Below are 23,654 nucleotides of genomic sequence, written 5' to 3'. Positions count from 1 at the left end.
AACTCATTGCTGGGCAACTCGGATGTGGAGTACGTCTGCTGTTGGCAACAGAGGCGTACAGAGCTGTATTGAGAGGGACCCGAGACCCAGGTGCTTGTATTAGATCTGTGTGTTAGGAATAAATCCACTCGTGTGTGAAAATGCCGGCTTCCTGATACCTTTCTATTGCAGAACGAGCGCGCATATTGTTGGATGAGTGGCAGTTGGGTAAGGTCACAAATTGGAGTCAGATTACTAACTTGAGTTTATGTTGATTTAGAAATAAATTCCAACAATTTATGGTGACCCCGACGTGATGCAAGAGAGGTGAAAGAAGTCCGGGACTTCGAGAAAAACCACAAGAGTCTGGGCCTCGGGTCAGGGACCCACGTCCACACCAGGTGACGACCTGATAAAGGAGCCACACGTCCGACCGTCTTTCCTCTTGGGCCCACAGTGAAACAAGGTGAGCAGATTCCTTTTCAAATTCTGCACATTGGCAACGCTAAATTATAAGAGGAAGGAGGAGCGGAACGGCGTAAAAGTGTAATAGTGAGGACGTTAGTAGGGTATATCTGGGATTTACCTACTAGAATAGTTTGGAACTATTCGTGGTTACGATACGGTTTAAAATCTGGGATTTACGTATCAGTGTGGAAGCGGTGTGAGTGTGAAGACTAAAATTGTTCTGCGTAAAAAGTGGTTGGGACACGCACGGGTGGATTTCAAGATGGCGAATAAGAGGAAGTGTGATAGTGGTCTCGGGTGTGGCACTTCAGACGAACGGACTGAAGTCTGGTCGGAGATTAATGGTCAGTACGCTAAGCTGGAATCACAGTTGATTAGTGGAATAGAAAGTAAGAAAATTAAGAAGGAAAAGAACGGTGTCAGAAGTTGTTTCTGAAATTAAAGAAGGATGAATTGTTTCGCGGAGAACCTGGAACATGGGACATGTCGAAGTTAGCGCGGCAGTTACAGAAAAAGGAAAGCAGAATGTTGGCAAATATTCGAGATATGAAGGAGGAACAGAGCCAAGTCGGATGGCGACAGCGTAATAAACTTGAGAAGGAAGTGAAGGAAGTGGAGAAAGATAGACGAGGCATTCACCAATTGGCAACTATTGCTACTGCGCTGGCAGCGATAAAAGAGGAGTTTGTGTTGTGTGTGAGTGTGTTCTGGGTCTAGTTTGGTGAGTTGAAACTGTGAATATGTGAAGCATGTGTGTAGAAAAAAAAAGAAGAAAAAAATAGGTTTTGAATGTGATTTTCCCTCCCCCTTTTTCTGCTCCTTCCCTGTGTCTTGGAAGAGAGGAGGGGGATTTGTGTGGAAAATAGGAGTCAGAGGGCAATGTGTCCTGTAATGGGAGCTTTTCTTTTTTCTAGGTAAGAGAAGAATGCGGAAAGATAAAGAGGTCTAGATGATACCTACAGGCCACTATCCATATTATTTTTTAAAAAAAAAAAATCAGATCTGTGTTTTTTATAATTGAATGAGTAATAAAACCAAATTTTAATATAGTTGAATAAGTAATAAAACCAAATTTTAATTGAAATAGATTTTTCATTTTTGATTTCCCCTGCATCTCTGATAACTTATTCGTAGGTGTGAAAATGATTTAACCTTTGTCCTTATCTGAGTCCCATTCTAGAAGTCTGAGAAGTCCTGGAATTTGAGACTTCCCTCCATGTGGAAGCATAATTTAAGGTAACATGTAATGAAGAAGGAGTCTATGGTAGACATATGCGTAAATATAGTAATACCACTTGCTATAGTGTAGTGTAGTGTAGTGTAGTGTAGTGTAGTATTTAAATAAAACTACAAAATACATATTTTCTGAGAAAATTATTATTTTTAATTATAACAAGCATATAAATCTCTTGCTGTTATCTCATCTCCCTCTATCTGTTCCGAGTGTATAAGTGTTTCAGGCAGGTTCAATCTTTGACGAGAGGTGTTGTTCTTGGGTGTCTCCAACGTGCTGGAATAACCTGGCTGTTGGGCACAGAGTGGACGGCGAACTGAACAATGGTCACTTTCGGGGGGGGGGAAGTGATTACACGGACTGCGAAAAGGATGGTATACTGCAAATCCGCTCGCCATGAGACTGTTCAATGACTCTTATGAATTATCTGAGCAAAATGTCCATCAACTCTTTGAGCAGACATCTCAAACTCTCATCACAGCCGTCCTGATGAAACTGTCAGGGGTCTCCAGTGACAGCTAAGGCCTGCTTTGAACTTTGCCCTGCATAAACTGCTATCAACAAGGACAGGAAGGAATATGAACTCCAGTGTGGACTCAAAGTTCGAGTCATCTGAGATCGGCCTTTGAGTCATATTTTGGTCTGTTTTGAGTACGGTTTGCACTCTGTACTGTGTCGGAAAAGGAGATGTGATCTATAGCAACGCAGTTTCGGAAATTGAGAACGGCTTATGTGAATTAGGGTAGTATAAAATTTATTTTAATCTTTAATTCTATATTTTCCGTTGTTTGATGCTTGTTGAATTTGGCCTTCTAATTTTGTGTCCCATTTCTCTTTTATAACTTTAGCTTCTAGATTGGACTCAGATGTGGAACACTTACGGCGAATTTGCTGGTTAAATTTTTAATTTTGATTAAGCTCAACAGCACTGTGATCTTTGGATCCCACGGGGAATGCACAAAGGCAAAGTTCCCTGCTGTGTTTTACAAGCCCCCACTACTCTGTAGAAGAGGTGAGGTTAGTTAGCATTTTAAGAATACTTTTTGGTTGGTTTAAAGTAGGGATTTTGTTTTGTTTTTCTGATTATAACTCGTTTCTCTTATTAGTTGAGATGGCAGATATTTGGAAGATTTGTGACCTGCAATAGATGAATGGGGCTGTTTTAAATCTTTTTCTCTTCTCTTCCTGACCCTAAAAGTCCTCCGCTGCAGTATCTTAATGTACATCTGCTTAAGTTGTTTGTTTTTCTCACTTTAAGTTACCTGAACAGGATTCAAATTTACATTACAAACTCTTGCCTCAAAGGCTTTTGTTTTGATGGCTCATGGCTAGCTCAGCTGGGGATCTTTTTATAGTTCTGGTGTTGGCCAAATTGTCGCAATTTGGTTGTTTTTAATCTACAGGACACAAGGTGTCTGTTTTTTCCTCTTTGAAGCAGCAATTTGGAAGCGGCTGCAGTTTTCACATTCAGGTCTGAAATGATCAAAATTGATCTTTATCAGATGGGGGAATGATTGGTCTGTCTGAGTTTGTTGAAAAGGAAGTCTGATGTGAGAATGAAGTTTGGTGTGAGGAATTTACAGGCAGAGAATGGAGAGGATTTTGACCATGGGAGGAAAAGTAAGTTCTACAAAGATGACAAAAGACGACCCATATAGCAGAAATACGGTAAGTATGTTCCATCTCAGAAACGATTGAAAAGTATCATTTCTAGAGCCCATGGAATATGCCATTTGGGTGTGGAAGGAACATTGACACACCTTGGTGACATTTTTTCATGAGACAAGTTGTTAAAAATGAACTGCGGTGTTTATTTAAGGTATAAGTATAAATCTCTTCTCAGACTGTTCATGGCCCGGCCGGACATGAATAGTTCTGAGTTAAGATAATGTTGTTTTTAAATGATTTACACTGCTATAATAAGAAACCAGCGTTAAAAATACAGAAATTTGATGTACGACAAAGAGCAACATTATGCTCAGGCATTGGAGCTGTGGATTGAGACCACAGGTAAACACCCAGGCAGCTACCCTGAAGCTGAGATGATGTTCAGGACGGCGATGCTGAATGGCCTCCCAAATGAGGTGCAAGCGATTATGAGAATTGAAACTAAAGGACAAATATGGAAAAGAAAAAGCCCATTTTTGACACCCATGTTGCACAACAAAATTTCACCTGCCTAAAGTTAAATGGGACTGGCCCTGGGATTGGAAATATCCAGGAGTCATGGTGTAATGAAAATGTGTCTTTGCCAGCAGGAATCCCTCTCGCTCGTGCTGATGTTTGGCTGTGGTGTGGAGCGAAAGTGTTGTACGATAGGCTTCCCACCAATGCCTCAGGTAAGTGCGCCCTAGTAACGCTGATCATGCCAATTAGTGTGACAGCATTAGACATGGCCAGAATAAATTGGGAAGGTGTTGGACGGTGGGGAAGACTCCCCTTCCTTGTGAGGAAGAAAAGGGACATGCAAGAATGGTTGAATGCAGGAGACCCCACGTACATAGATGCAATTGGAGTTCCGAGAGTGGTCCCTGATGAATACAAATTGGTGGATCAAGTGGCAGCAGGATGGGAGAGTATTTTCCTGTTCATTACAGTGAACAAAAATGTGGACCGGATTAATTATGTCCACTACAATGTCCAACGATTGGCGAACTTCACCACCTCGGCACTCCAGGCAGTGCATGAGCAATTAGCAGCCACGTCTCTTATGGCATTCCAAAATAGAATGGGTTTAGATATGGTGTTAGCTGAAAGAGGAGGAGTGTGTGGTATTTTTGGGGATCAGTGCTGTACTTTGATTCCCAACAATACGTCTCCTGACGGTCGCCTTACTAAGGCATTGGAGGTTCTGCGCACACTGAGTAACAAAATGAAGGAGCACTCAGGTGTGGACACCAGTTGGTACTCTGACTGGTTAAACGTCTTTGGCAAATACAAAAGCATGATTGCATCAGTACTGATTTCTATTGCTGTGTTTGCCGCCATTATGGTGTTATGCGGATGTTGCTGTATTCCATGTATCAGATCATTGACTGTTAAGACAATTGAACGCACGTTGGGGCCACTCCCTCCGGGTGGCCAGTACATGATGATCCCTCAGAAGGACCCCCAGGAGGCGGAGACAGCTGTGGCCCTCCGGGAGTCCGGGATGTGAGTATGTGAAGGTGGCCTCAGGGACCTGAGGCCATGAGGAGGGAATGAAATTTTCTACTGATTTTCTACTAGAATTAAATTTTTTATTGATTTTTAATTTTCTACTAATTTTTAATTGTTTACTGATTTTTAGCTTATGGTTATTGATTTTTAGCTCGTGTTTAACAATAAAACAAGGTATTCGAGTGATGACCTCAGTCGTCTGAGGTCATGAGAGGGAATAAAGGAACATAAGAGTTTGAGCTTGAAGTAGTTCATTGCATCCTGTGTATGTGGGAGGCAAGGGAGTGCGAGAATGGAATGTTTCAGAACAAACGGTGCCAGTCGCGGAGAGGATCCAGAGGTGATAACACAGAGGCAGCTGGTGGAAAATACTGTGAGGAAACTACAACCGGGAGGAGCAAGCAAACGATTCTGCAGGGGAAGAAAGACCAATGAGAGCAAGCTAAAGTTAACTGCAGTATACACATAGCCAATAGAATAATGCCAGGATGCCTTTGATGCTGTGCCATTTGCATATTGTGTAGTATAACTCATTGCTGGGCAACTCGGATGTGGAGTACATCTGCTGTTGGCAACAGAGGCGTACAGAACTGTATTGAGAGGGACCCGAGACCCAGGTGCTTGTATTAGATCTGTGTGTTAGGAATAAATCCACTCATGTGTGAAAATGCCGGCTTCCTGATACCTTTCTATTGCAGAACGAGCGTGCATATTGTTGGATGAGTGGCAGTTGGGTAAGGTCACAAATTGGAGTCAGATTACTAACTTGAGTTTATGTTGATTTAGAAATAAATTCCAACATTCCTCTTTGCTGTTTTAAATAAATTTGGCTTTGGGAAATCCTTTATCCACTGGGTATCAGTATTATATGATTCTCCTAAAGCTACAGTTACTACTAATGGGATTATATCTCAGAGCTTTACTTTACAGAGAGGCCCAAGACAGGGATGCCCACTATCCCCTTTATTATTTGCAATATTTATTGAGCCACTTGCATTAGCCATACGCCAGGAAAGAAGGATTCAAGGAATTCACTCTGGGGTAACAGAACATAAAATTAATCTATATGTTATCAGACTTCTACTTCTACCTATTACAGAAAATTCATGGAACCCTGCAAGCCAGGACCCACACTACTCATTTCCTATAGGTAATTTAAAATACTTAGGCATAAAAATCTCACCTAAATTAACTGATTTAATTCATTTAAACTTTTCTCCACTTCTGGATAACATTTATAGTGACTTGGAGTGCTGGAATAATCTTCCTATTTCTCTAATAGGACGAATAGCCACCATTAAAATAAAAGTTTTACCCAAAATAAACTATTTTTTCTCAATGATTCCATTTAAACCTACGGCTAACTGGTTCCAGTTGTTGGACTCAGCCGTTACAAAATTTTACTGGAATAAAAAAAAAAGCAAAGATTAGTCTATCTACTCTTCAGAAAAATAAATCTAAAGGTGGTCTAGAGGCACCAAATTTTATGTACTACTATATAGCTAACCAGCTACAATATATCATTCTATGGGCACAACCCAACAGAGATACTAACTGTTGGCTGGAATTAGAACAGAAGGATTGTAATAACCTCAGACTTCTAGATTTACTCTTTATTACAACATCGATTAAGCGACATAATTGTTTTAAAAACCCAATGATTTCCACCACCCTGACTGCCTGGTGTAAGGCACTAGAAATTACAAAAGCCCAAGTGGAGCCCTGTGGGCTTTCTCCCCTATGGCATAACCCCGACTTTCAACTTAACAACCAATCGTTTTATTTAGGTGTGTGGGAGCAGAAAGGAATTACACATCTCCACCATCTCTTCTCAGATAATATGTTTATATCATATACATCCTTGCTCCAAAAATATAAAATAAAAAAGGGAAATTTTTTACATTATCTACAAGTTAAAAATATGATAAAGAAACTAATTCCAACACTTCGGGGTATGCTCCAACCGCCTGTTTTAGCTAAAGATATTACCAAGCTTTCTCCGACAACAAAAAAACTTTGAAAAATATATGTTACTTTCATATACTGATAAAATGTCTTTAACCATCTCGAAATGGGAGACAGACTTGTCTATAGCTCCGGAATCTGACTTTTGGATTCAAATTTGTGAAAACGCATTTAAAATGACAAAACACACAAATTTACAACTTATCCAATATAAAATTATTCATAGAACATACATTACTCAATATATGATGAAGAAAATGGGACTCTCAGACTCCGACATTTGTCTCCAGTGTTTACAAAACACTACAGACACTTATTTTCATGCTTTATGGTTATGCACTCCGGTTATGTATTTCTGGACTAAAGTCTTAGAAAAACTTTCTGCTATCTTGGACTGTAGGATACCTTTATCTCCAAACTTGTGTTTGCTAGGTGACCTAACAACAACTGACTTTCCACATAAACAATTTCAATCTACACTTGTAGCCCTTACTGTCGCAAACTGGAAAAATAAACAAACTCTGAACATCGACCAATGGTCTAACCTCCTCATAAATCACATTTTAATGGTAAAAATATCTGCCTCTAATAAAAACCAAACATCAAAATTTATAGAAACATGGTCTACGTATATACTGAAGGATATTATAACATTTTAATACCTATTTTCATATATCAATTATTGTTACTGATCATGAACATTTTAATTCTTCATTTTAAGTTTGTCAAAGTGTCTTGTGTCCTGAGCAGGGCACATGATGTTGACCTCGTATGCTCTGGCCTTAAGCTGGGACCATATTATTTAGTCTAAAAAAGTTCCTTCTCATCACTTTGTGCGAAAACATATTTTCGCCCTTGATTTTGCTATACACTGATTGGTCCAGAATTTCTTGTTTTATTTTGTACACGTACATTGTGGTCTTGAACAGAACTTGCTTTGCTTTTCCATTGGTCACGGTCATTGGTGCTTTTGGGTCAAATGATAAAGTGAGATTTTGTTATGGAGAAGAATACGAAAAGTGCCTTGAAAATATACATATTTTGGCTAGAGACGAACACAGCTGCAACTGCACTAAGAGTTCTATTGTTTGACATGTCCTTCAACTGTATAACACATTTGCTCATTCATGAAGGGAGAGATATTCTGCTTGGAGACTGAATTGTAATAAAAGGCTGGCCCTTCGAGAGGAGGGTGTGCATTGTTGATCAGAACTTGTCGGAGTTTGATTCAATGGTGCAACAGGAGATCTCCTCTAACAATTATCCTGCGCAGGAAACTCTGTTCATTTCTCATCTCACCAGTTGGTTTATTGGACACGCAAAAGTTATGGATTAATAACTACACCCTTCAGTTGGTGACCCTCCGACGGCAAGGCGTTTGACGGTTGTTGCGTTCGCGGACGGTTTGAATTCCTGGCGCCATATTAATTGAGGTAAGTGGAGATCTTATCCACGTTTGAGGAATTCTTTCTGTCTAGGAGCGCTCCGGCCGCCATGCGTTCTTGTAAGATAACCAAATCAAGGGTGAGATTTGTGTGAGCAGAGGTAGAAGTTTAAGTTGTTTGGTTGTATGGAGTCCTACGGTATTTGAAGTATACATATTTGTGGTGCACATTGAATTGAATAGCGATCGCTTGTAAGTCAGTCTGGGAAACATTTTGTCTTTACAATTTTGTTTTTACAGATGATAGATACGTAGATAATTGATTTGAAGTCTGTGTATATGAGGTTAAGATTAAGTATGAGGTTAAGATTAAGATTAAGTTGTTGAAGTTGAGAGTAAATCAGCTGGGGAAACATTATTGTTGTAACCAAGCGTTAGATGTGTGGGCATTGGTTTTACGTCCATACATATTTAAGTTGAGAGAAGTCGGCTCAAAAAGCATCTTTGTCTTGATCCCTGCCTGATGCGCGGGAGAATTACGAGACAAACACTTTGTTTTTATGAGCAATAGATTCTTGGGTAATTAGATAACAAGATCCTTGAATAAGTGTTGCCGATTAAAGCTGCGGGAGGATCGACTGCTTCATTTTCTAGGGACAAAAGACTCAACTTATAAGAAGTCAGATTGACATAAAACGGATTTAATATGCCGTTTTAAGATTAATCGATAGGTCTATGAATAATTGGATATTGACATTTTTAGACAAGATATAAGATGTATTGACTCAACTCGTGTAAGTCGGGCTGACTAAAGCATATTTGATACGACGCCTTAGATCAAGTCAATAGGTCTATTGAATATTCGTGATTAAAATTCAAAGACAAAAAACTGTTGAAGCTGGGGTAGCGCAGTTGACATCCGGATATTTATGTGTTGATATGTCGTACAAAACGACATGTCTTGTCTGTCCGTTGTGTGTGTATGCCGTCTGATCGGTGAAGAAACTCTAAAGTCACGGTAAAATCTTAAAGGGACCGCGATGAAATATTTTGTTGATTAATTTTGTCAATAATTACGACGACAATATATTTAGAAATATAATATAATAAGCTATAAAATACGGGCAATAATTAATAGAAAGAAAACACTGTTTGAGAACTACAAAAATGGTTGTCATGAGGCGACAGGGAGTTGCGAGCACATGCGCAGTTGCGATCGGAGAAATGCCCAGTCCGTGGGTTGAAAAACTGATAAAATGGATATACGATTGCGGTGGAATAAATTTTATGGCGCCGTTATAAGCTACGGTGAGTTAATTTTATTGATGACGAACGTTGAAATTTGCACCGCCGGCCGTTCGACGAAAAAAAACGAGATATAGAACACGTTTACGAGTGGAATAAAAACGACACATGATCGTGTAATTTTGGATAAGATAACAAATAATGCTAGAATACTAAATTTAGGTATTTTTGTGAAGTTATAACCATTTATATAACGTTAAATAATGACTAAAAAAAATGACTACGGTACGCTTTTATTCTGAAGGACTAAATGATTTGACCGCTTATCGGAATTAAAGCTTCCGGATTAAACATACCGTTGAATATTGACTTAAAATGTAATTAATATTGAACGACGGGATTTGATTATATAGTGGAAAAGGTTAGTTTATTTTAAATAAGATATGGCATTCGTTTGAAATTTTAATGACGGCAATTTAACTTTGAAGGTCCGTAAACGGCCCCCGTTTGTTCAATAAAGTTAAGACTGAATACAATTTATTTTTTTATTGTAGAAGAATATCCCGGACAAGCCCCCACTTTAAGAAAAGTATATTGGAAAATGATTAATATTGAAATGTGGCTTTGCAAATAAAATAACTGTATGATATAAATTTATGTGATAGAACAAATTAAACCGTTTAAAATGCGCTAAGCAGGGTGAATTAATTAGACGGTAAGATTAATAAGATTTTTATGCTAAAATGGTGAATTTAAGGGTCTGCTTAAATAATTCAGCGGCATTATATAACTTGTATTTTAAAGTGTATTTAGAGCGAGATGTCACCCTTTAAGAATTATAGATGTAATGACATACCTAAAACCACTAGATGTCTTCAAATTACAAATGCCGAAAGCCAATTTTTTTTTTTTTTTTTTATTATTTTTATTATTATTTTTTTTTTGAAAAAACCCATATTAACAATTGCTTGTAAACCTCAATGACATCAAACAGTTTAGTCTCTATTCTTTATTTTATTTTAATGATGATAATAATAATAACCAATAACGAATAACTTGGACAGCATGACTAATGTGGAATAATTTTTATATAGATGATTGTTTGTTTGTTTTTGTTTCTTTTCCCATTATAAAATAATTTTTATCTCTCCCAAATGTAATATTAACTATGTCTTTTGCTTGAGTCCCATTTAGATTTGGAGTCCATGGGGGGGTCGTCTGGAAGAATGACACTTTTGATATATTCATCAGGTGCGATGTAATTAAGTTAATTTTTTGTTTTGATGTTTGACTAAAAAGCTGATTAGACGTTTTGTGAAAATATTAATTGAAAGCTACCACACTTATTAATTGATTCGGAATTATATTTGTAAATTGTTAAGGTATATCTATCCTAATCTCATCCTAAATGTTATTTATGAAGATATGCAAAACACACTAATTGAATATTGACAACCATAACAAATATTGACATATAATTAGCAATTATTTTAAAGTATGAACTTTTATTGTTTAATTATTTTTATTTTATTTTATTTTTTATTTTTTATTTTATTTTATTTATTTTTTTTTCCCTCTAAGGAAATATTTTTTAAAAAAAAAATTATTTATTTTTTTTTCTCCCCTCAAAGAATTTTTTATTTTTTTTTTCTCATCTCTTTGAAATAAAGACAGATTTTGATTTTACTGACATATTATGGCCTAGATGTTGATGAGATTTTAGGTGAGAATGGTCGGCTGAAAAATTGATGGTCGGGGTCAGTATTTCATAATAAAAGTCAACTGGCGGGACAGAGAAACTGCAACTGCCACCTGTCACCACCACCAGCAGGGCGGTGGAAAAAGATGCCGCCATACCTGACTACACCTGCAGCCTGCTAACGCCAGATGGAAGGGCGGAGATTCCTGCCGACTATTGCCACAAAGACTGTGCCATCATATACAAATGTGAAAAAAGAAAAACTGCTCCACTGCCAAATGAACTGTTCTATGAAACTGCTCCAAATATTCTGCACAAGCGTCTTCAAAGCGTTCCTGCGTCCAGAACTGTCCTACGAAAGAACTATGCCATACGAAGGCCACACCCAACAAACAATGCTCTCTTTGAATTGCTGATACCGGGCCATATGATTTGACGCTGACTGTTTGCACTGAAATCTATATTTTGACATGGGTAGGGTTATAACATTTACAGTAAAACATTTGGTAAATTTAACTAATTGATTGACAACATTTTATATATACAAATTTTTTATATTTTAAAAACTTTTTGATGTCTATTTTTGATTTGATCTGATTTGTTTATTTTGCTATTTTAAAACAGTCAGTTTTTTGGACAAACATCAAACAGGGGGACTAGTAAGCTTAATGGTAATATTAAAACTAAGGGCAACTTTATGTATTGATAATATTTGATTTTTTGTTAAATTTATTGGTTAAGCTACAATATTTTAAAGTACAAAAGATAATATTGGTAAATTTAAAGTTTCAGAAATTGAAAACAGCTAATATGAATATAGATAAGATATAATTTATTTGAACCTTAATTATTATATTTTATTTTTTAAAACTTGGTCTTTTGATATTTTCCCAAATTCTCTTTTCAAATTTAAACACTGGCTTGGGATGCATTGTTGAATTTACTGGTTAAATGTAAACTTTTTCCCCTCTTTTTAAAATAAATACACAAGCTAAATTTAGGTACTGCAAAACTTTATATATTAGTCTGAAAAATTCTCTAAAGCGATCTTTTTCAGAAGGGGGAATTATTAGTTGGTCTGGGTATGTCATTGCGAAATAAAAAATAAATATAAAATTAAAAGTTAGTCTTAATATGATAATTAGAGATAGTCCGTGAGAACGAATTTTATAGGAGGACCTTGGGGAATTTTTTGGACCATGGAGAAGGAGTAAGTTTCGGCAGAGACGACAAATTAAGGTGAATATGTTCCATTTCTATTTTTATTAATCCCTGGGGCCCTGGGGGAAGTTGTTATTTTTTGATTTTATTATTGAGGCGAAAGTTGCATTTGTTTAATGGCCGGAAGCACATCCATGCTATATCTATAACAATAAATATTATAATAAAACATTCCAATAATTATTACATTCTGTAAACAAAATTGGCCTCGTCAGATTTGAACTGGCTAAAGATTTACATTTTTTGCATTTAAGAATGTGCTCAGGTCATTAAAGTCAGCCAAAGGCTGGATCCTAATTGAATGTCACAACAAACAGAATTTTTTCCCACAGGAGAGGCCTACAGAACTTTACTAACATTTACTAACCCCTAACTAATAACACTACCAAAATGCTCTTTCAAAAAGAAGGGATGTGAATAAATGTTTATTAGTGACTAAATGAAAATATTTTGCACCCAGATAAGGTGATGAAAAGGTCAATCTAGTCCAGTCCACGGGGCACCTGGTTCCACATCTTGCCTATTAGACCAACCGGAGGTCCGCCTTCTACTCAACCCCCACCTTCAGGAGCCAGCCACCACGGGAATCAACAGAGAGACCAGCCAGCTGCTCCAGTGACCAGACGTGCCAGCCGAGAGGCCATTCAACTGCTTCCAGTTTCCACCAGATGAGCTGAGGATTACCCAATGGAGGGAGGAGGAATGTGTCCCTTTTCCGGGGCGTTCCACAAAGAATGAGCCACACCCTGGGAAACAAATCCCAGCGACGAATCCCTGCATCTCTGGCAGTTGATGTGGGTTCTAAAAAAGCAGAAGGAATCCATCCATCCATCCATTCCCTTGACCACTTGTCCTCACAAGGATTGTGAGGGTGCTGGAGCCTATCCCAACTGGCTTCGGGCAGGAGGCAAGGTGCAACCTGAACAGGTTGCCAGCCAATCGCAAAGCTGAAGGACTCTGTTTGGAAAAACAAAAAGCAAGCAACAAAAACTTCCCTAGCCCAAACGACAACAAGTCTTCAATCGCGTCTCCAATTGCACGTACATAATGACACTCTTTCTCATACTGACTGTCATGCCAATTTGCTATTTCTGGGATTCCCCAACACAAATTTTGAACATAATCACAACACACTGTCTTCATATATGATATGCTTATTTTACTGAGAAAAAAACAAAAACAAAAAATCTTTTAATGAATCACATTGTTTTGACATATGACTGACCTCCTCTCCTGCTAAAAAGAATGTTTTCATTTTTCCTCTTCCTATGTTGCACCTGCCATTGCGATGATGAAAATCCCGCGGGAATCCTTTGGTAAAAATGTTTAAATATTTAGTTTTTGGGCTTTATTTTAAATAAGCCCAAAGGGGGGACTGAAGGATATTATAACATTTTAATACCTATTTTCATATATCAATTATTGTTACTGATCATGAACATTTTAATTCTTCATTTTAAGTTTGTCAAAGTGTCTTGTGTCCTGAGCAGGGCACATGATGTTGACCTCGTATGCTCTGGCCTTAAGCTGGGACCATATTATTTAGTCTAAAAAAGTTCCTTCTCATCACTTTGTGCGAAAACATATTTTCGCCCTTGATTTTGCTATACACTGATTGGTCCAGAATTTCTTGTTTTATTTTGTACACGTACATTGTGGTCTTGAACAGAACTTGCTTTGCTTTTCCATTGGTCACGGTCATTGGTGCTTTTGGGTCAAATGATAAAGTGAGATTTTGTTATGGAGAAGAATACGAAAAGTGCCTTGAAAATATACATATTTTGGCTAGAGACGAACACAGCTGCAACTGCACTAAGAGTTCTATTGTTTGACATGTCCTTCAACTGTATAACACATTTGCTCATTCATGAAGGGAGAGATATTCTGCTTGGAGACTGAATTGTAATAAAAGGCTGGCCCTTCGAGAGGAGGGTGTGCATTGTTGATCAGAACTTGTCGGAGTTTGATTCAATGGTGCAACAGGAGATCTCCTCTAACAATTATCCTGCGCAGGAAACTCTGTTCATTTCTCATCTCACCAGTTGGTTTATTGGACACGCAAAAGTTATGGATTAATAACTACACCCTTCAATACGTAGAATATTTTAACCTTATTCTGGTTACTTAATTCTGCCTGTTAACGAGAGCCACCACATCGTGATAACTTACATTGATGTTTCTGAATTTGGCAATTTGTAACTAATGGTTGTGTTTTTATAGTCAGTGACCCAGTTGCTGCCAACAGGATCGAGCAGATTCACCTCCAATGCGCTCTCCCTGGTGTCCGGGGCGGCGCCGCCCGGGCGCGGTCCGTCGCTCTGGGCCCGGTGACGTGGTTCGGGGCCTGTGGGCCGCCGAGGTGCCCCGTGGTTCCCTCTCCCCTCCCCCTTCCTCCCCCTTGCTGCCTCTCCCTCCTCGCCTCTCCCCGCCTCTCCCCGCCCGTCCTCCGCCTCCCTGTCCCCTCTCCCTCATCATCCTTCCGCCTCCTCTCCCCCTCTCTCTGCGGCCCTGCCGCTGCCCCCTGCCCTTCTTGTCGTCTCCTTCCCCCGTCCCTTCCCCCTCCCCTGTCCGCCTTCCACCCCCTCCCCTGGGCCGGGGACTCCATCCGTGGCCCGGGTCTCGGCGCTCCGGGAGGTGGGTGGGTTGGTGTTGTGCCCGCCCCGCTCCGGTGGACCTCCTGGCACCTCGGGCGGGCCCCAGTATGCGGGGGGCAAGCTCTATCGCCCCGCCAGGCTGGTCCCATATGCCCGCCGGGGTCCCGGTGGGGTGGATGGTGGTTTGGAGGGCGGGGGCGAGAGGCGCACCCGCCCGGTGTGCCGTCCCTCCACGCGGTGGGGGGTGTGGTGGACGCGGATGCCCCTCTCCTGCGCCGGTGCCTGGGTGCGGGGGATCTGGGGGTCAGGGGCTGGGGGGCTGCCAGTTGGGGGGGGGCTGGATGGGGGTGGGGATGTCTGGGGGTTTGGGGGCCTGGGGGCGGCTGGGGCTGTGTTGGGGTGGATGGCGGGGGTCGTGGGGGTAGCGGGGGCTGTGGACCGGTGGGGTGCCTGGCGGGCCTGCAGTGCCCCGTCCTGCTGCGTTGGGTTGGGGGCGCGGGCCGCGTTGGGGTGGGGGCGCTCCTGGGTTTGCTCCTTTGGCGCTGCCGCGGCCTGGGGGGCCCTGAGGTGCTGCGCTTGCTCTGTCCTGGTAGGGGTCGACGGCGCCCCTCTTTGGTGGAGATTTTCATGCATGCCAGATCCATGCATCAGCACACACCAGCATCTATCGAAACTCAGACTCAATCTGCTTCTTCCTCAGGTCATTGAATCGGTGGAGGATGGTGTCTGTGGATCTCACTCTGCTTCGTCTGTCCTTCCTTCCTTTCCTCAGTCTCTCCTTTGGTCTCTTGAGGTCTCCCTGATTTGATGGAACTTAGATGTCTCTGGGATTTGTGAAGGACTCTGGTTGGTGGCCTGGTGGGTGGTGTCTGGTCGGTGCTGGATTTCACTTTCCTTTCTTTTCTTTGGTCCTTCCTCAGGTCTCCTGACGGCCTCACGACTCTGGCTGGAAGTGTTCGGTTTAGGTGAACGAGATGGGATTTTTTCTTTTAAATAGGTTTTAGGTAAACTAATGAATACACACACACTCGCACGCATGCACGCACACACGCACAACACATAATCACCCACATACAAAAAAAAGAGAGAGCAATGATGATGACATGTCAAATCAGTAAAATTACCGAATGAACAATACTGAGCTCTCCAGAAAAAAGGAAAAAAAAGGAACATTGGAACATTACGAGAATTACACCTCAGAAGCAAAACACTCTTCAATGGAAAGACCTCCAAGTTGAAATTTTATTTTTCTTCAATATATCTTACATGTCATATATGTGTGCTTATTGTTTTGTTTTGTTTTTTTTAACCTAAGAAACTTGGGACACTGATTCTAGTGACTCTCCCAGCTTCCCGTTCTGTCTCCCTCTGTTGGTCATACTTTTACGGCTGTAAGGCAGCAGCTTTCAGGGATTTTCATAACAACATACAGACAATCCGTAACAGTTGAAACGTGGCAGCTCTGCAGAAGCGCCAACACCAGATGGAGACAAAGGCATGATAATTATCTTAAATGTAAACAATAACTGTGAACAAATCCCAGAATGGAATTTGTTAGATTTTACAAGTTCCACTGTATGCTCCTCCTACATGCTTCACTCTCCAGCACCCACAAGCCCACATGAACTTTTGCCCTATGTCTCTAGAAATAAATGGCTTCAGGTGTGCAACTCTCATTTGAAGAAGATCAGTCATCTTTTCCCTGTGAGCTTGTTTGTGCGCATGTGCTTATGCCAGTGTCTGCACTTTATTTTTTCTCCAACTTGAGCCAAGAGAAGTGATACTAAAATAATCTTCAGTAGATTCAAACTGCTGGTTGCTCATGTGTAATCTGAGACAGGGGCAGAGGTCTGGATTTTTTAATTTTTAAAGGAACACAGTGACATTTTTATAGCTCACAAAAAGTCACAATCTCATCATAAGCTGTAACTAAATAGTATAATTGTTTCAATTATTTAAAAAAATAACGTCATATATTGTAGAATGTAATTAAATGTAAAAAAGAATTAATATCAGTTGACCAGTGAAGAATTATTTGTGCTATCAATACTTTAATGATAACTTTTTTTATCTTACAGCATTTTTTTTAGACTCATCTGAAATCATTCTGTTTAAATGAGCCGTGGCTTAAAAGATGACATTGAATAAAGTAGTGGACAGTGGACATAGCCACAAACCACCAGTTTGCTTTCTGATGATAAATTATAAGTCATACTTTTGTAAAATTGTAAAAACATGGACTGCTCTGTTTGTGAAGACGTCATGAAAACAAAGAAGTCCACTTGCAATCGATTCAATGCCCAGAGAAAGAAATGAACTGAATGAAAGGGAATATCCAAAAGCATCTCATAAAAACTTACTTGCTTTTCATACATTTTGTTTTCATACACTAAGAATTGGCTCAGTAGTGACCTAAAGTTTGACATAAAGCTTTCCTTTAAATTTGAAGCATGCACAGTGTCAGTAGTGAACTTCAGAAGGATGTTTTGAGAGTGCATTTAGGATAATACTGAAAGAGTAGCAGAGTAGTAATTTAAGATAAACATTGGAGGACTCACAATGAGTGAGGGCTGAGAGGCTGGTCCAGGAACCCTCTCCTCTGAGGGGTCAGCATCTCCTGCAAATCCCAGAGACAACTCCTGCTCAATCCAACCACCTTGTGCCGTCTGTCACTGTGTTGTTGCATGATAGATCTCTCTCTCTCTCTCTCTCTCTCTCTCTCTCTCTCTCTCTCTCCCCCCCCCCCCCTCTGTCTGTCTGTGTGTCTAAACTCACTGTGAATTTGAATGCCCTTATATACTGTCAACGAGTCACGCCTACTAACTCTTTCACTGCCACTGACGTTAAATAATGGCCATAATGGCGGCCGCTTGCAAGCAGCTCACGGTCGAGCCGTTTTTTTCAAAGACATCGACCAGCGATAAAGAGCACATTGATGACGACGATGATCATCATCGAAGATGATGATGGTGACTCCGAGGTTGACGCCGAAGTTGGAAGTGCCGAAGTTGGAAGCGCTGACGCGGCGGCTATGACGACGTTATAAAGGTTCACGGGCTAGCGATGCTGACACCGAAAAACACGGAGCACAACGCTCAGGCGGATGTTCAATCGGACGACGAAGAGTGCCCCGAGTCCAATGCATATTCATCGGAGGAGTGTGTACAGTCTGCTACTTGCTATTTATTCCCCGGAAAAAAAGGCCGTCAAGAAAGTGTAACGTCTGCACGCGAAACGGACAAAGCGAAAGTGAAACTAATCTGTTGTGCGAATCCTGGTCCCTCTCCTTGCACGCAGGAGAGAGTTATAAAAAGAAAAACTGTATTTGAACCATCCACATAATTGTAAGTAGTACCACAGTTGCACACATTTGTAAATAGTTTGCGAAATTGTTTTGTCAAATTGTTACACTGTTGAATGGAAATAAACGTATTTTGCAAATTAAAAACACTTTTTCATTGTTGGTGAAAGCGTTTTACAGAAGTAAAGCACTATTTAGGTGTTTGTGGCATCATTCATGGACAAAAAGAAGTGTACAATTCACTAGAGTGCATGAAATAACATCGTTTCACAAAAAGCTCTTTTTCTCCGCTTTTTGTTTCAAAACAGAGAATTTCGGTGAAAGTAACCATTTTCTATTGTTGATTACTGAAGAACGGAATAAGGTAGAAACAAACTTTTTTTTCTGATGAAAGTTGAAAGTCCAATCTTTCATTTGGTAGTATGTGTGTTTCCATAGTCCAAACACAACATTTTCTGTGGACCTTGAAAGATCAGTCAAAATGCTTAAATCGGCTGGCACTGGCGACAACCCGTTTCTGAAAACGTCTGGCAGTGAAAGAGCTAATAAGGGCAGCACACAAATTAGTGGGTGGTTAGCAAGTCTGCTTATAACGGCTATTAAAGGGACAACTGGTGAATGCACACAATCACCAGAAGAAATTAATCACATTTTTTATAACTATTATCGTAACCTATACTTAGAAACTAACAAGCCTAACCCTGAGCATATTGAGGCATTCGTCAGTAGCTTAAATATACCTCAGTTAACTACTGAATATAAAGACATGTTAGATGCGCCACTTACTATAAACGAGTTGTACAGTGCTCTAGATAGTATGCCTAATGGCAAAGCACCTGGCCCGGATGGTTATCCGGCTATATTTTTTAAGCACTTCTGGTTAATGCTATTATTAAGAGTAGTAACATAAATTAAAACTAAGGGTTACATACGCTCACACATGAATACAGCAGCAATTAAACTTTTATTAAAGCCAGAAAAAGACCCCACCCTTCCATCAAGTTACCGTCCGATTTCACAAATTAACACTGATATTAAAATTGTCACTAAGGCTTTCACATCTAGACTAGAAACAGTAATCTCGACAATCATTCATAGCGACCAAACAGGCTTTATTAAAGATCGGCACTCTACTAATAATATTAGGAGACTCTTTAACCTTATTAGCATGTCACAGCGGCATGATGAAAAGGCAGTTGTTATATCATTGGATGCAGAAAAAGCTTTCGACAAAGTTAACTGGTCCTTCTTCCTGTTTTAAATAAATTTGGCTTTGGGAAATCATTTATCCACTGGGTATCAGTATTATATGATTCTCCTAAAGCTACAGTTACTACTAACGGGATTATATCTCAGAGCTTTACTTTACAGAGAGGCACAAGACAGGGATGCCCACTATCCCCTTTATTATTTGCAATATTTATTGAGCCACTTGCATTAGCCATACGCCAGGAAAGAAGGATTCAAGGAATTCACTCTGGGGTAACAGAACATCTTACTTTATTTAAAAAAGCCGGCTACTTCGCTAGGGGAAGTATTTAACTTAATAACTAAATTCTCACAGTTATCAGATTATTCTATTAACTGGACAAAATCAACACTTCTACCTATTACAGAAAATTCATGGAGCCCTGCAAGCCAGGACCCACACTACTCATTTCCTATAGGTAATTTAAAATACTTAGGCATAAAAATCTCACCTAAATTAACTGATTTAATTAATTTAAACTTTTCTCCACTTCTGGATAACATTTATAGTGACTTGGAGCGCTGGAATAATCTTCATATTTCTCTAATAGGACGAATAGCCACCATTAAAATGAAAGTTTTACCCAAAATAAACTATTTTTTCTCAATGATTCCATTTAAACCTACGGCTAAATGGTTCCAGTTGTTGGACTCAGCCGTTACAAAATTTTACTGGAATAAAAAAAAGCAAAGATTAGTCTATCTACTCTTCAGAAAAGTAAATCCAAAGGTGGTCTAGAGGCACCAAATTTTATGTACTACTATATAGCTAACCAGCTACAATATATCGTTCTATGGGCACAACCCAACAGAGACACTAACTGTTGGCTGGAATTAGAACAGAAGGATTGTAATAACCTCAGACTTCGAGATTTACTCTTTATTACAACATCGATTAAGCGACATAATTGTTTTAAAAACCCAATGATTTCCGCCACTGTGACTGCCTGGTGGAAGGCACTAGAATTGACAAAAGCCCAAGTGGAGCCCTGTGGGCTGTCTCCCCTATGGCATAACCCCGACTTTCAACTTAACAACCAACCATTTTATTTAGGTGTGTGGGAGCAGAAAGGAATTACACATCTCCACCATCTCTTCTCAGATAATATGTTTATATCATATACATCCTTGCTCCAAAAATACAATATAAAAAACGGAATTTTTTTACATTATCTACAAGTTAAAAATATGATAAAGAAAAAAATTCCAACACTTCGGGGTACGCTCCAACCGCCTGTTTTAGCTAAAGATATTAACAAGCTTTCTTCGACAACAACAAAAAAACTTTCAAAAATATATAAGTTACTTTCATATACTGATAAAATGTCTTTACCCATCTCGAAATGGGAGACAGACTTGTCTATAGCACCGGAATCTGACTTTTGGATTCAAGTTTGTGAAAACGCATTTAAAATGACAAAACACACAAATTTACAACTTATCCAATATAAAATTATTCACAGAACATACATTACTCAATATATGATTAAGAAAATGGGACTCTCAGACTCCGACATTTGTCTCCAATGTTTACAAAACACTACAGACACTTATGTTCATGCTTTATGGTTATGTACTCCGGTTATGTATTTCTGGACTAAAGTCTTAGAAAAACTTTCCGCTATTTTGGACTGTAGGATACCTTTCTCTCCAAACTTGTGTTTGCTAGGTGACCTAACAACAACTGACTTACCACATAAACAATTTCAATCTACACTTGTAGCCCTTACTATCGCTAAAAAAACAATTCTTGTTAACTGGAAAAATAAACAAACTCTGAATATCGACCAATGGTCTAACCTCCTCATAAATCACATTTTAATGGAAAAAATATCTGCCTCAAATAAAAACTAAATATCAAAATTTATAGAAACATGGTCTACGTATATAGAATTTTTTAACCTAATTCTGGTTACTTAATTCTGTCTGTTAGCGAGAGCCACTACATCGTGATAACTTACATTGATGTTTCTGCATTTGGCAATTTATTATTATATTATATTATTAGTATGGGATTTTTTTTTAATGGGCTTTAGGTGAACTGATGAATACACACACGCACGCACGCACGCACGCACGCACGCACATGCACATACTCACCCACATACAATATATATATATGTGTATATGTATATATATGTATATATATTTAAAAAAAAAAAGAGAAAGAAAAAAAAACATTTTTTTTTTTTATTTATTTATTTTTTTAAAAAGGAGAGCAATGATGATGTCAAATCGAATGAACAATACTGAGCTCTCCTGAAAAAAAAAAAAAAAAGCAAGTCTGCTTCACAAGTTCTGCTCTGCTAAATTGTCCATAGATTGTGAATGATTGTTTGTCTACATGTGTCAGACAATTGGCTGGCGACTTCTTGCCTAAAATCCTTAATGAGGAATATGCCTGTTTTCCACTGAATGAGAAGTTACTAAGGATAACATCCGTGTTATCCTTAGTAACTTCTATTCATAACTCAAAATACTCATATCTCAAATCCTCTTTTCCCATTGAAATGAACGGAAATACCATTAATTAGATGACAAAAAACAACGTGAAATTACATTGTATTTTGTAAAAACATACAGACATAATTAAATAGTTAGCATTTTTTGTCACATTGCATCAATTGAATGTGCGTTGTGCAGACAAATGAAGATAGGCTACTGTTCATTGAGACAGCTCAACTCCTCTCTCAGCTAATCAGTACATCACTAATACAGTATTTAATCATTCTACATAAAGGATACAACTGATGTAACTGAGCTCATTTGCATATATTTGGCGGAGAACTTGCCCACCTCTATGCAAACGAAACTCATTGATAAACAGCATCTTATTCACTAACTCCAGCGCTAATAGCCACACGGAGTTTGAGGACGCAAACAACATATATGGAAGGCTGGTGTAAATTTGGCGCTTTCTCGATCCTGTGAAAGAATCTCACGCAGAATTTCTGGTGATCTTGGCAGCAGTGACTGTGGTACGGAGAAGGCCAGGTAGAGTTGCCTGCCCACCTTTTAATGCAGATCATGTACTGTACGTACTGTGCTATTCGCCCTGGTGTGAGAGAGAGGAGAAGGACATTTTGCAATGTAAGCCTACAAGACATACCGTAATACCACGAACCGCCATTCAGCCCAGCCTTCATCATTTGCACATGACAGATGCAGAAAGACTGCAAGACCAATATGCTATATGAAAAAACATCTCTACTGTATGGCCACATCAACCTCTTAAAATATAAAGATGCTTGCACCAATAATTGGTATTTTATGGACATTGAATGAATGAATGTCATGGTCGCCGTATTCCTCTCGCTCAATGCGGAAAACACTTTTGCACTTCCTCGGTCCAAACGTGCTTGCTGATAATTTCATCTTTCTCGCAACTGTTACTATATATATAATATATATATATATATAATACTATAATCATAACTATTTATTATTTGCATTGAATGGCCATTCATTTTTCACTATATTTGTATATTTATATTTGTCCACATAGTTTCCGCATACCAAACGCAAATTCTAGTTTTTGCCTCCGCTTTTCCTGAGCCGACCTTAGACTTCTAATACCTAATCTACTACTACTATTATTGATTACTTATATTACTTATAATATGCAGCAAATATTGACTACACATTTTCTTGCCACAAAACCTTTGCCATATGTGGTAAATCAGGCGCTCCCAGCTGTGAAACTTTGTGGCCGTGTTTGCGCTAGTATACCATTAAAGCAATATCCTTCGTAAATAGGACGTTTACAAGGAGCAAACTGCGGGTGCATAAATGCAGCAATTTTTGGCGCTGTCAGCGGACGCAACGCATTCTTAGTGGCTGCAATAGTGGCCACAGGATGTACGCTGCCACAGGTGGATCCAATGGCGGCCGCAGGACGTGCGATGCCGGAGAAGGAACTGAAGCTTGAGGCTGCATCTGCATAGGAGCGGGTGCTTGAAACGGCAGCTGCCAAGGAACAGGTACCTGAGGCTGCAGCTGCCGAGCATCAGGGGCTTGGGACTGCAGTGGCAGAGATGCGGAAGCTTGGGGCTGCAGTGACTAAATAACAGGAGCCTGAGGCTGCAGCTGCCGAGCATCAGTGGCTTGGGACTGCAAGGGCAGAGATGCGGAAGCTTGGGGCTGCAGCGGCTTGGGGC

General features: G+C 39.5%; 1 protein-coding gene across 1 annotated transcript in view; it reads right to left on the bottom strand.

The window, feature by feature from the left end:
- Positions 1-17,640, bottom strand: part of gal3st2 (galactose-3-O-sulfotransferase 2) — a 50,025-nt gene extending 32,385 nt beyond the window's left edge. The window contains exon 1 of the mRNA XM_077566489.1: positions 17,507-17,640. Within this exon, the coding sequence (XP_077422615.1) occupies positions 17,507-17,634 (128 nt within the window). The 5' untranslated portion in view covers positions 17,635-17,640. The remainder of the gene's footprint in view (positions 1-17,506) is intronic.
- Positions 17,641-23,654: the final 6,014 nt, after the last annotated feature.

This window comes from Vanacampus margaritifer, chromosome 5, assembly GCF_051991255.1.
Source record: "Vanacampus margaritifer isolate UIUO_Vmar chromosome 5, RoL_Vmar_1.0, whole genome shotgun sequence".
Taxonomy (NCBI): Eukaryota; Metazoa; Chordata; class Actinopteri; order Syngnathiformes; family Syngnathidae; genus Vanacampus; species Vanacampus margaritifer.
The sequence above is the reverse complement of the archived record's forward strand: the minus strand, read 5'-3'. Positions and strand labels throughout refer to the sequence as shown.